Genomic DNA, 13,146 nt, shown 5'->3' with positions numbered 1-13,146 from the left:
GCTCCTGAGCGGTTGTGATTCTGAATTGATATGATGATGCACTAAACAGCAGCCTCTACCAACCCAGCTAAAACAGCATGCAGTCATAATGTTTCATTATGTACATGCATACCCTACCACAGATCTGTATCTTATACTTCTTTGTATTTGTAAGATTCTCAACTGTAGTTGAGTAAAAGTACAAAAGTATTGGTATCACAATGTACTTAAAGTACCCAAAAGTTTTCACGCATTGTGACTCGAGCCGAGCTTGTAGATAGGCTCTTTTCAAATAGTTGTTTTGTATTAATAATGAAGAAAATACCTTAACATGTACATGTACTTAGTTACTTTACACCAGTCAACTGTATGAATCACACCATAGTTGTGTACCGTGCGGAGGACAATCCAGTCACTCTGGCAGTACTCCACCGTCCCCGTGAATTCTGCGGCCAGGTGGTTCTCGTCGATGTAGCGGAGCAGGTCGCCCACCGAGCGCAGCATCACCACCTGGTACAGTACAACAGACACAAGGCAGCTAACTGTACACAACGTAGGTAGTCCAAAGGAAACCACCGGTTCCCAAACACTGGGTCGCCATTTGTCATCGCTATTTGTGGGCCGCCGACACGTTTTATTATTTCAAAACATTTTCAAAAACATTCCCCAACATTTTTTTTCATGAATTAAATACAAATTCAATATTTTTTTCCCCGTAATTTCATGAAGTAATAAAAGAAAAATGAAAGAAATTCCATGAATTAGAAAACACATGTTTAAGTAGTAGTGCTATTTTCACTAGTTTGAGTTCCGGGGAGATCATGTCACAGGCTAAAACGTTTGGGAATCACTGCTACACGCAAGCAGTCCAAACGATTGTCACGCTCAACTCACAATTTATTTTTTATTAATGCCAGGTGCAGATTCTTAAACAATAACACTCCAAAGCAATTCCCTCATTCAGTCCATTTTGGTCTAAGGAGTGACTCCAAAATGTCTCTCCGTAACAGTAAATAACAGTACTGTCCCACTTTCCAAGGGATTCACAATCTCAGTGCCTTGCAATCTAAGCCTACAAACCTCATGTCCTGTCTGGGACTGGGATTCTATAGGCAGCCCATTTTCATAAAACTACTCAAATGTATTTATGGGGATAGTTTTTTTTCTCCATATGAAGCGTTGTTTTAGGTGCAGTATAGCTACATTGATTATATATTCTTCTTTTGTTTCTCTGGTACTTTTGACATGCTGAACTAGCAGTGTATAAACTGGGCTACCCTCTATCTGCTGGCCTGCAGAGAATCATCTGTGTCTTTTCTTCTATCGGCCCATATTGTATCAGAAATCTTTACCAATAAAGAGCAGCCTTGTGGTTGGAGACACTATCCCACAACGTAACAAGTTAGATTTCTGCAACGGGTGATATCTTCCCCTGCAAGATACCTTATTTATTATCTGAAAACGAGGCTACCGAACAGGTACAGTATCTGCTGGGGGGATTGTACCCAGAACCTTCCATTACATTATGGTCAGCTCACTGTGGACTTGTCCTCTAACTTTATTCTCTATTTCCTCTTCCCCAGCTGCCCTTTTGGTCCCTTTCTCCTCTTTTGTGAGTGTCCCTCTCTCACCGGCATCTTTAACAGGAAATCATCCTGGCTGAAGCGGAAGCCCAGGTCAGTGCTGGAGCTGGGGCTAGGGGTGGAGCTCAGCAGACCTGTGGGGCGGAGCACCAGGACCAGGTGCAGGTTACCTGGAAAAGAGGTCTGGAAGAGACACAATAATAAGATGAGGAGGAGGTAAGGAAAGGAAAGGAAAGGGGTTCTGTGGTAAAACTCTATTATTCAAAACCTGTACAAATAAACATACTACAGTATAAACTTTGACTTTTTTTTAATTACAATGGCAGGTCAACGCTGAGAAAAGCAGATGAGAAGGGTCAATCAGTTGATGGAAGTCCAAAGTTGTCTACATAAAGCAGGAAAAATTCCAGTATTTATTTTTTAAGACAGTAGTAATGGAATACCTTTACCATTACTACCACCCTCTTCATAGGAAGAAGGCAGGATTCAGTGTAAATTAACAGGTTAGCTACGATCACATTTCACTTTCACCAGACACAACTGGGATCTACCAAATATCTGCATGCTGTAGAATTAGCAGCTTGCTGTGTCGATGTTATGTAGAAGGGATCCAGCGCGCTTTACGTAGAAGTCTGACAGTCAGCTTTCCTGACACTCTCTGCATCCTTTATCTCTCCCTATCTATCAATCTGCTGCTCTATGCTTATTCTCTGTCTTCTCAGTTCCAACTCCCCCTAACCACATCACTTTTCTCTACAAATATTTGACAAATATATCATATTTTCAAGCTTGAAAATAGGTTATTTAGGAATGATTATTCAGTAATTAATATTCTGTTTTTTATTACTGGTATCTGTTCCATTCTATCGTTCCTATATGTATTTCCTTTTCCCAGCCAAGGTGTTTAAAGTGGTGGACTTACTCATGTCACATACCAATCATTTTCTCTGACTCACTCTCTGTCAACCCTACTACCGCACTACCACACTCCCCATCTGTCTATCAATCGTCCATCAAAACTCCCAATAACTCCACCGAGTCCACTCCCATAGACATCATCCCATTGCTCCATCCTTCCTTGCCTCCCCATCACTCACCCTGCCTCGCACCATCAGTGAAAATCCACGTGTGAGTGAGTACAGAGCATAGGTAGAGGATTTTGCAATGATTTGCTATCAAGACAATCGACAACTTTTATACTGCAGTGCTTAGGCTACTGCTTAGAGTAGCACGAAGCCCAGATATACTGCAGCAAGTGTGAAGTGTGTTTAGATTTTTTGGATAGTTCCAAATGCCCCCCCATCCACCCCCAAACTTTGAGATGGCTTGCCTTCTTTCCAGAAACTGTAAACACAACGAATTTGGCTATACTCTCAGTTTACCTGCGTTGTGTGGTGTAGGGCTACTATAGGCTACTATATTAAGTATTTGAGATGTAGCCCCCTATATCCAAATGACGCCAAAGGATACATTTAGCTTTAAGACACTATGCTGCAATGCTAAAGCTCCTATGCTAGTACTCTCATTGGTTGTGCACCTGCAGTTGCTGGCCAAATAAGTAACACACATTATCATACACACAAATACACGCGTTTGTCATTGGCCTGTCTGACTACCACTTTGGTGTGTCAGTTACACAATATTTGATCTACACCAAACCACCATGTACAAAGGCTGAATATTTGGTTAGTTTGCAATGCATGGCATGCATATCCCTATGCGGCAGTACTAGTACAAGATAGTTTCTTTCCCCTAATCTCTGTGCCCTCTCTCTCTCTCTCTCTCTCGCTCTCTCTCTCTCTTTGCTGCAGTATCCTCTCGCCGCCCCGTTAGAAACCTCCCCACTTCCCACCTCCCTGACAGGAGCTTACCGCGGCCCGACGGAGACGGGGGAACCCCCGCAGCGGGTTCGACTCCGCCATGGCAAGGCTCTTCTCCCCGCAACTTCCCTGGCTTTGTTCACCGGGGGGTCCGGTGTGTTATAAGTCCGCGGTGGGACTATACCGGAGGAGCGAGCGGCCAAGCAGCAGCAGCGGCGGCGGCGGCGGTGGCGGCAGCATTAGCAGCGCTAAATCTACTGCAGTGGCGGAGCGGTGCAGCGATACGCGCTCTACTGGATCTGGGATGGATCTGCTGTGCTGTGTGTAGTGTACAGTACCCCCTCTCTCCCCTCTCTCTTCTCCTCTTTACCGGAGGACGAGGAGGGTCACTGTCTACCTGACGTCAGCTACAAAATAAAGTTGAGCCACATGACACGATGCGCGGCATCCATGCGCCCCCCTTGCAGGGCTGGCTGTTGTTATCTGACAAGTGACAACATTCATTTATTGATAATCGTTACATCACATGGTTTCATTCTTAGCCTACAGTAGGTCTACCAGCACGTGGGACAGGCTGCAGAATTGAGTAAAATTCGTTGGATTTCGGCTCCACGACATTGTAGCAAGCCAAGACATTTTGAAAAATGTTAATTTTTTAAGCAAAAGCTTTTCAAAACATCTAGACTTCACTTGACCAAATACAATTAAATTAACATAGATGGAACAAAGTTAAAATAACCCGGCCCAATATACATTGTGTAAAAACAATTATTTCTAACAATTTACAACTAGGCCTACTAGATCTGATTCTGAGGTCTTTAATCGTGAACTTGAATATTATGAACTGAAGGTCATTCAGTTAACCACAGTTAATCACAATTTCTATAGCCTAATGTTTTTCAACCGAAAATCGTTTTATGTTTTTGCTATGCCTATAGGCTACATCCTTCCATCTGTTGGCTCTGTGAGGAAGGTGAGTCTGTTCTGTGCTCTTGCTATAGATCATGTTTTAAAAGTTATTTAATGAATGCAAAATGCACCATGAAATGCTGTTGGTTAATATTTTTAATGGAAAATGTTGTGTTTTGATGTTACTGTAGCATCAAAATTGCATCATGCACCTTAGGTAGAGTGACAGCACCTGCAATTGAGAAAAAGAGCTAGCATGTAACAAATGCAATACAGCCCATCCTGTCATGTAGCTAGTAGGATAAAGACCCTTTTATTTTATTTTTAAATATATGAACGCAAACTGGACAGTTGTTTAATTTGTTTTTTGAATATTCTTTTGCCACCAATGGAGTTTTGTTTCACAAGTTCTCGATTCTTATACCAGTTCCCCAGAAAGCCTGCAAGCTCTTGCATTTTGTTTTTGCTTCATATAATTTATCCCTTGGGTAAATTGAGACACATCTAGGTATTTGACCGGCAATAATAAGCACCTTTGTTTGCACCTTCAAAGGGTCAAACAAAAAGGGAATGACGTGACATTGATCCCCTTCCCCTATTCACTCATAAAAGGACACAGGTAGACACACATATACAGAGATCTCCATATATGAAGATCTCTGTACGTCTACTCTGACAAAGCTCTCGACAATATGACTTAGACATATTGGTCAGATTGGCTGTGCAACGTACGTAGGTGTGAGGGACGCTTAGCGAGGGACGCTTAGCGAGGGACGCTTGCGAAACCCTTAAAACTCTTTATGCCTAAACTTATTTGCCATTTTTTACTATTTTAAAACATTTTAAAATAGTATATAACACTATAGAGGTTCAGCCCGCCAGAGTTCACATGATTGTAACATCATGTATGCACTTTGCACATGTATACATTGTGTACAAAAGATAATAATTTATACTTGCATTGTTTATAATTACATTGCACAATTAAGCATATCCACATCCACTTTATTGGACTTTATTATTGACATAAAATACATGCTTTGTCCTTCTGCAGAATTACTGGCTTCCAAAAAGCAAATTATGGCTGACAAGAAACCAATAGACGATCGAAGTGCAAGAACCAGACAATTTGAATAAGGTACGATCACTTCTCACCAATGGTCACATGATGAGACAGGAACCTGTCACTTCCATTCAGCTGTTCCTGTGATAGCCACACCCTCTCTGCATCACAATTTGCAAAATTTGGCAGACACTCTTATCCAGGGGTACAAGTGCAGAGACATCTAGACCTAGAACTTGTGATCATTGTACTTTGGATCTGTGAGATTACTTCTAAACTCTGCAATTATGAATTGAACTGTGAGGGGGGTGAGGTTGAAGATGTGAGTTTTCAGACATCGGCAGGAAATTGGGAGTCATATCACATTATTTTAAGATTACCTATACTGTATGGCATAGTCAAACAAATTTCCACATACTGTAAAGACAACATATTTTTAAAGTTAACTAAAATGATGTGATTATTTTGTAATAGTCAAATGCAATGGGAAATGGACAGAATGAAACTTCAAAGTGTATTCATCTCACACAATTAGCTATTACACTGTGTGTGTGTGTGTGTGTGTGTGTGTGTGTGTGTGTGTGTGTGTGTGTGTGTGTGTGTGTGTGTGTGCGTGCGTGCGTGCGTGCGTGCGTGTGTGCGTGCGTGCGCGTGTGCGTGCGTGTGTGTGCAATAATGAGTGTAAAAGCACATACACCACTATGGGACAAGTCCCAGTCCTCTGCGTGTTAGTAATCTGTTGACATATGGACGTCTCTGGATTGCCTGTTCTGCTTGATTTAATACACAATAAATGACATGTGTCTGCACATTGCACCAATTAAGTTATTGTATTGTCTTCATGAAAGACAAGATTCAGGTAGGTGTATTATGATGTATTATATATATTATTACATCATATAGCCATTTGCCAGTAATCCTGGCCTACAGTATATGGCAAAAAGGTGATTACTTAATTGGATTACGAGGCATACAACTGTTGCTATAATGGTCCGGTTAAGCCTGGGGGAGGGAGAGCTGGTCTCAGTATAAAAGCAGTTGTCAACAGTAAGATCACACTCTACACACTGTACCAGAATACCGGTAGACTTTGTGGACACAGACATCTGAATTCAAGTAAGACTTCATCATGAATGATTGGTTGGATGAATGGTTAGATAGCAGAGTAGCCCTGCCTGTAGCTCATAGGCCTAATATCTCCCTTGGTCAGGGGGGTTTCTCCTTTTGGGCCATAGATGTTTTTGTGTGCCATGCGAGAGACCCAGGTGGTTACAGATGGATGGACAGATATAAGGAAGCACAGAATGTTGAAATGGTGTCAGTATGGGTCCTTCTCAACTGGTGGGCCTTGGACCACTGGTGGTCTGTGAAAGTATTGTATCGTGGTCAATGACCATGCATTCAGTAAGGATTAAGGGAAGAGAATATTGTTGGTATTGATGTGGAATTTCCGCCCGGTAGTGACATTATGATGAAGGATTTTGGAATTAAGACAAGAGTTGTTGATCATCTTTATAGTTTATTCAATGACAGCCAAAAGCAGAGATGCCGAACCCCGGAAGGTGTCCCATGCTATCGTCTCTGCATGTGTGATGTCAGTTTCCCAGGCTCAGCTCCGCTCTCTCGTCTCCAGAGCTCAAGACTTTATAAACAGCTGTCAGATGTTTACAGAAATATGCATGTCCTTACATACATGTAGCTCTCTCTATCACTTTGGACTTTAAGCTGATTGGCTAATACACATATCAAATTTGTGTAGTCATGACAGATGATTGCTTGGCCAGTTGGATCAAATGATCAGTGGGGTACTGTAGGCATTCTGGTTCTTAATTTAGCTCAGAGCATGACATGAAGCAGTTTCTCTCTCAACAGTATGTTTATACCTTTAATATTGAACACACAGCTTGCATATACACCTAATATGAATGTATTTATCATTATCTGTATGGTATGAGGACAGTGGAATTAAAGTCAAGACCATATCATTATCAGTGGTCATTTGAGGATGCTTGTGCTTCAATTCCAAAATGACTTCAAGCTTAACTACTACATAGGCTCAGCTCATTAAGACCCACAGGCTCCGTCAAGAGGTGTTGTCAGGCAACATTCCCAAATCTTACAGCAAACGCAATGAAGAATGTTGTTCTTGTTGTTGTTCTTGTTGTTTGCCTTTTTCAACCTCTCAGAGGGCTTTCCACAACTGGCATAAAGGTCTAGGTTGGAGCTAGAAAATTATTTGAGACTCTGGGCCCCATCTTGACTTATGCCTAAACTTATTTGGCATCTTTTACTATTTTGAAAAACATTTTAATATAGTGAAAAGAGACATTCTACAAGCTCACAACAAGTTGATGTAGATCGGCTATTTTCCCTATTTTAGAATCGTTTTCAAAATAGTAAAAATCACACCTGTGTCAACGGAGCAGTGCTGTGTGTGTGTGTGTGTGTGTGTGTGTGTGTGTGTGTGTGTGTGTGTGTGTGTGTGTGTGTGTGTGTGTGTGTGTGTGTGTGTGTGTGTGTGTGTGTGTGTGTGTGTGTGTGTGTGTGTGTGTGTGTGTGTGTGTGTGTGTGTGTGTGTGTGTGTGTGTGTGTGTGTGTGTGCGCATGGCTCAACAGCGCCACTTGAAGGTAGGTCACCCAGCGGTATTGCAGCTGTCCGTACTACTAATACTGTAAAGTGCCTCCCAAGATAGGGCACTCTGTCCCTGCCCACCGCTATATAACTCAAGAAAAGAAATCTTATTCTTAGCCCATATCCCCATCCGTACTGGTTCCCACTTCCCAGGTTGATTCTTATCAGGATGGTGAGGTGGGCACGGTAGCACAGTGCTGTCGCCTCACAGCTAGAATGTTCTGGGTTCGATTCCTGCTGTCGGCGCTGGGGGCGTGTTCCCTCCTCCGCGTCATCAGTGCCCATACCCGAGGCGGGGTTGGCGAAAGGGCCTTTCTGTGTGGAGTTTGCATGTTCTCCCCGTGTCCCCTAGGGTAGGTACCCTCACAAAAAATAAGGAAGTGTAGCACCCAGGATTACATTAGATAATTGACACTGGGTGAAAAAATGGGTTACAAAATCGTGGGATAAAAATAATAATAAAAAAAAGGATGGTGAGGCGAGGGCGTGTGTGTCGTGTGTGTGAGGAGCTCCTCAAGAACACCATCAAATTGCCATAAAATTGCATGGATTAAAACCCCTGGGTAGATAAATCACATCAGAATCTAAGTGGCATTACTTTTACTCAAAACTAGTTGTTTTTACTAGTCATTGAAGGCTTATTTGGTCATTTTGTTCTGGTTATTATATTGTCTACAGGCCGATACAAATTATGTATTTGCGGATCCCCTTGAAAACGGGATGGTTCATCTCAAGGGGTTATTCCCAATAAAGAATTTCAGCATTTCATATTTATCGCCGTCGGTGTCATTCACACTCTGATCGGAAGCTCTCGTCTGGGCTGCTTAAAGCTGAAAATACACCCAGCTTTACCAGTATGCCTAACCAGCACTTAAGTATGATACGAGGATCATATTACACGGCATTGGAACCGATATGATTACCACTTAAGTCTGACATGTCACACTGTACAACAAACATAGCCGTTCCTGAGCTTGTATATCTGCTATTTTCACTGCGCAACACTGACGTATATGACACATGTGATGTGTGTACCGTGTACGTGTAAGCATATTGGCCTAGGAGGCTATTTTGAGGGAGTTTTCATACTACTATGTCCAAAATAGGTACTCCAGGGTTAACTAGGTTAATGGCATAATGGCATTAGACCACAGTCTGGAGGCTATTTTGAGGGAGTTTTCATACTACAGTACAATGACATGCCCAAAATAGGTACTCCAGGGTTAACTAGGTTAATGGCATAATGGCATTAGACCACAGTCTGGTGCGATGGAGAGATTTTAGTTCATGAATATGAGAAAGAAATGTGCTGTGTAACCTTAATGTATGTAGCTTCATTCTTGGGGTCGTTGCACCTTTGGAGGGATATACACTATCGTAGTACCTACTGAGTGGTACAGGCTGTCTTGGTTGGGCTGAACGTAATGCGCTGTCCGTGGTAACGGTTCTGTCCGTCAGTCTGTCTCTCATGTGTCCCCCTGTCTATTCCTCTATATTTCTTTCTCTATGCCTATACTTGCAAAACGAATGGGCATGAATAACCTCATGATATTGTTTTTGATTGGAGTTAACTTCAATGTTGTATAGAAGATAAGTGTTTAACTGCAATAAGATTATGTTAATTCGCAAAAGCATTTTATTTACAGCACATTTACAGGAAAACTTTTTTTCTATATGCACAGTCTACACCTCAACTCTATTGATTGATTGATTGATTGATTGATTGATTGATTGATTGATTGATATGTTCATTTCACATTATGTAGAATGGGTACAATTCAAGCGAAAGCACAAGTCAATACAAAAATGGCTACTTTGAGGACGAAACCATGAAAAGCACTAAGACTTCCATTAGGTCACTAGGTCCTCCATTTTCAATTCATCAGAACATTTAAAGATGTACAAATATACACTTCTATAGTAGGCTATTGTCTACCAATGTTGGGTTGGACTAAAGATGCAATTAATTACCGTATATGTAAATTATGTTAGGTCAATTACAATTTATAGCATGTTGTTTTAATTGTATCGATATATAGAGACATAGGCTACATATAAGCAAGTTTACCACAAACCTAATTTGACAGCTATAGAGAAAATCTGAGAGCTTTGCCCTAAACTTGAGGACATCATTGTTGCTCTCTTTCCCTTGCTCCAAGGCTTTTCAACGCCCTTAGCCTATAGGTGTGTGACATTGCCCATGTATATAGGCTGTACTACTGATTGGATGCAGAAGCACAATAACAGAAGGCTGATCCTTCGCCAGCAGCTGATCCTTCGCCAATAGCTAACACCAATGCTGTAATCTGATCTCATTTCACAAGATTAACCCTACTTAACATCAGGATAAATCCTCAAGCCTTCTGTCATGTGAGGTTGACAGCGAGAACAGATCAACTTCACAGTTAAACCATCACTGTCACATTGTCGCACTGCATTCACCTCACTTTTTGTCTCTCTCTTTTCTATCAACAGAACAAAAAAGTCAAAGGATCAACCCAAAATGGCCAAGTAAGTCTTGAAATATCTTTCTCTCCTTCACATACAAAGAGAGGATTTCCATTTGTAACCTCTTTAAACCTGGCATCCCTATTTTGGTCATGTCAATATAGATAGCAGAAAGTTTCGAAGAATTTCCAAAATCCAGAAGATAGCACTGAGTTAGGTTAAGAACACAATCGCATTGCAATCTCATTAGATACAACAAAGAAGACAATAACTGATATAAAGCTGACATTACTACAATCTGTTAGGGAGGTGATCAGGGCAGGTTTGAGGTTGGTTGACACTGACCTTTCTATAATAGAGTTCAACACGGCCGCAGGGCTGAAACTTGGTACTGGAGGTGTTGTAATTGCATTGGGGTCCAGATGCCAACCTTGGGTCAGTCAACTCTTTAAAGATCACATTAACACATTACAAGTAAGACGCGCTTACACGGGAAGCGAACGCAGCTCGTAAATTGCAATAACAACAATTAGAATAAATGATGTACTTTTAAGGGTTTTTTTAAGTTCTCTTTTTTGTGTGTTTTTTAAGATTTTTTAAGTTAAGTTTTTTTAAGTTAAGTGTTTTTTTAAGTTCTTTTTTTAGTGTGTGTATGTGTGCGTGCGTGTTTTGTTTAAAGTTTTTTTTTAAAGTTAATTTTTGTGTGTGTGTGTGTGTGTGTGTGTGTGTGTGTGTGTGTGTGTGTGTGTTTTTTGTGTGTGATACAGCTGTGCCCTCTGGTGGCGGGCGGGTGGTGTTACAGCGTGACACACACAGACAGACAGACACACAGACATGTTCTGCTAGGTCTCATAGTTAGTGCTCAGTGCGTTCGCAATAAGAGCTTATAGAGGTTTTTGCAGAGGCTCATGAAGCTGTTTGGACTGGTCTGTTTACCCATGTCCATCAGGTGTACAGTATAGACGGTATAGACTTTGACATATGAGGGTTTTTTTTGGCTCTCTGAAAACTAGTGCACTGATACTACACTAACCGACAAGGTTAATATAGTTAAGTTAACTAAACTAGAATTATCAAAACATTTTAGTTTAGTTTTGTTTAACTGTCAAACAGTTGTAACTGAATACTTTTATGGTAGGTTTTTATTAAAAAATACAAATAGTCCTACCACATATTATGGTCAAAACTAAGACTACCACTAACATTAAAACAAATGCTAATGAAAAGTTCAAAACTATAATAACCTTGATAAGTGGATCAGGAATAAGAACTTATTGGCCCCTTGACCCGTCACACACCTTCAGAGTCCAACTGCTACCCTTATTCCACCTGCCTCATCCAGCCCTCGTCCACCAAATTACGCTATATCTCACCACGCCCGCCTGTAGTGCCATGACAATATAATCTCAGCACAGCCCAATTGTAAAAGCCCCCAAGCGGTGAGACATACAATACATAACATAATTACAACAACTGAAGAGAGACTTGAAATAATGCCAGTGTGACACATGCCATTTAACAGGTTGACTGCGGACCATTTACGGCCGTCTTTCAGGCTAGACTGCCTATGTTTAAAGTTACCTTTGAATAGCCACTGCACCGACCGCTGAGTTGCTTGTCATGAAAATCCACTTTAAAATGGTGTAATCGCTTGTTGTAGTGTAGAAAAGTATTCCATAGTGGTGACCACAACAACAGACCAGGCAGCGCACGGCTTCCTCCCCCGGGAGCTTCTCCATTGTAAACAATAGGGACTCAATTTCCCATAATTGAGCCTCTCACAGTAGCCAAATGTAGCTTCTTACACTACGTTTTAATAGCGGGCGACAGCCGGGCGAATTTTCCGGAAGTGCATTATTTGTCAATGGGACTCGGCAACTACTGGCGATAGAGGCGCCGAAAAGATAAAGATAATTCATCTTTTGGGCGACGTTGCCTGGCGATAGTGGGCGATTGGGCGATAGCCAATGAAATTCAAGCGACGCTCGCCATGGGTCTCTAAGGTCTCCCGCTGTTAAAACGTAGGGTTAGACAAGCCTTACAGGCAACATATTAACTGCAGTGGTGGACTGGTGGTCCAACCAAATAAAACATTTCATTCATTGACCATGTGCAAGCACAGTGGTGCCCAAAAGGTAAATCGTGATCTACCAGTAGATCACAAAGGCTGTGCACAGTGCAGTTAGATCACATGACATGATTGATTGATTGACATCAAAAATTGCCTGATAACCCACAATGGAATACTTTGTTTTCAAGAGTGTTGAGCACAAACACCAGTAGCATTACATACAAGTAAGACGCGCGAACGCGGGAAGCGAACGCAGCTCGTAAATTGCAAAAACAACAATTAGAATAAATTACGTCATTTTTTAAGTTTTTTTTAAAGTTTTTTTTTTGTTTTTTAAGAATTTTTTTTAAGTAAATTTTTTTTTAAGTTACGTTAAGTTTTTTAAAGTTTTTCCTTTTTAAGTTTTTCCTTTTTAAGTTTTTTTTTTTTTAAGTTAAGTTTTTCCTTTTAAAGTTTTTCCTTTTTAAGTTTTTTTTTTTTTTAAGTTAAAAAAAACTTAAGTTAAGTTTTTTTGTAAGTTTTTCCTTTTAAAGTTTTTCCTTTTTAAGTTTTTTTTTTAAGTTAAGTTTTTTTTAAGTTAGGTTTTTTTTAAGTTAAGTTGTGTGTGTGTGTGTGTGTGTGTGTGTGTGTGTGTGTGTGTG

The 13,146-nt window shown here is 40.9% G+C and overlaps 2 protein-coding genes across 2 annotated transcripts in view; one reads left to right on the top strand and one right to left on the bottom strand.

The window, feature by feature from the left end:
* The window catches only part of mcf2b (MCF.2 cell line derived transforming sequence b), a 39,875-nt gene extending 36,341 nt beyond the window's left edge, over positions 1-3,534 (bottom strand). The window contains exons 1-3 of the mRNA XM_079507769.1: positions 3,434-3,534; positions 1,611-1,745; positions 373-489 (exon numbers count right to left, since the gene is read on the bottom strand). Coding sequence (XP_079363895.1) covers positions 373-489; positions 1,611-1,745; positions 3,434-3,484 — 303 coding nt within the window. The 5' untranslated portion in view covers positions 3,485-3,534. The remainder of the gene's footprint in view (positions 1-372; positions 490-1,610; positions 1,746-3,433) is intronic.
* A 2,661-nt stretch (positions 3,535-6,195) lies between these two features.
* Positions 6,196-13,146, top strand: part of LOC306928658 (arrestin-C-like) — a gene marked incomplete at both ends in the record, with an annotated part of 13,223 nt that continues 6,272 nt past the window's right edge. Inside the window, one exon of the mRNA XM_079508928.1 lies at positions 6,196-6,213. Within this exon, the coding sequence (XP_079365054.1) occupies positions 6,196-6,213 (18 nt within the window). The remainder of the gene's footprint in view (positions 6,214-13,146) is intronic.

The sequence above is a fragment of the Electrona antarctica genome (assembly GCF_951216825.1).
Source record: "Electrona antarctica genome assembly, chromosome: 8".
NCBI classification, from domain to species: Eukaryota; Metazoa; Chordata; class Actinopteri; order Myctophiformes; family Myctophidae; genus Electrona; species Electrona antarctica.
Note: the sequence above shows the minus strand (reverse complement) of the source record. Positions and strands in the feature narration are given on the sequence as shown.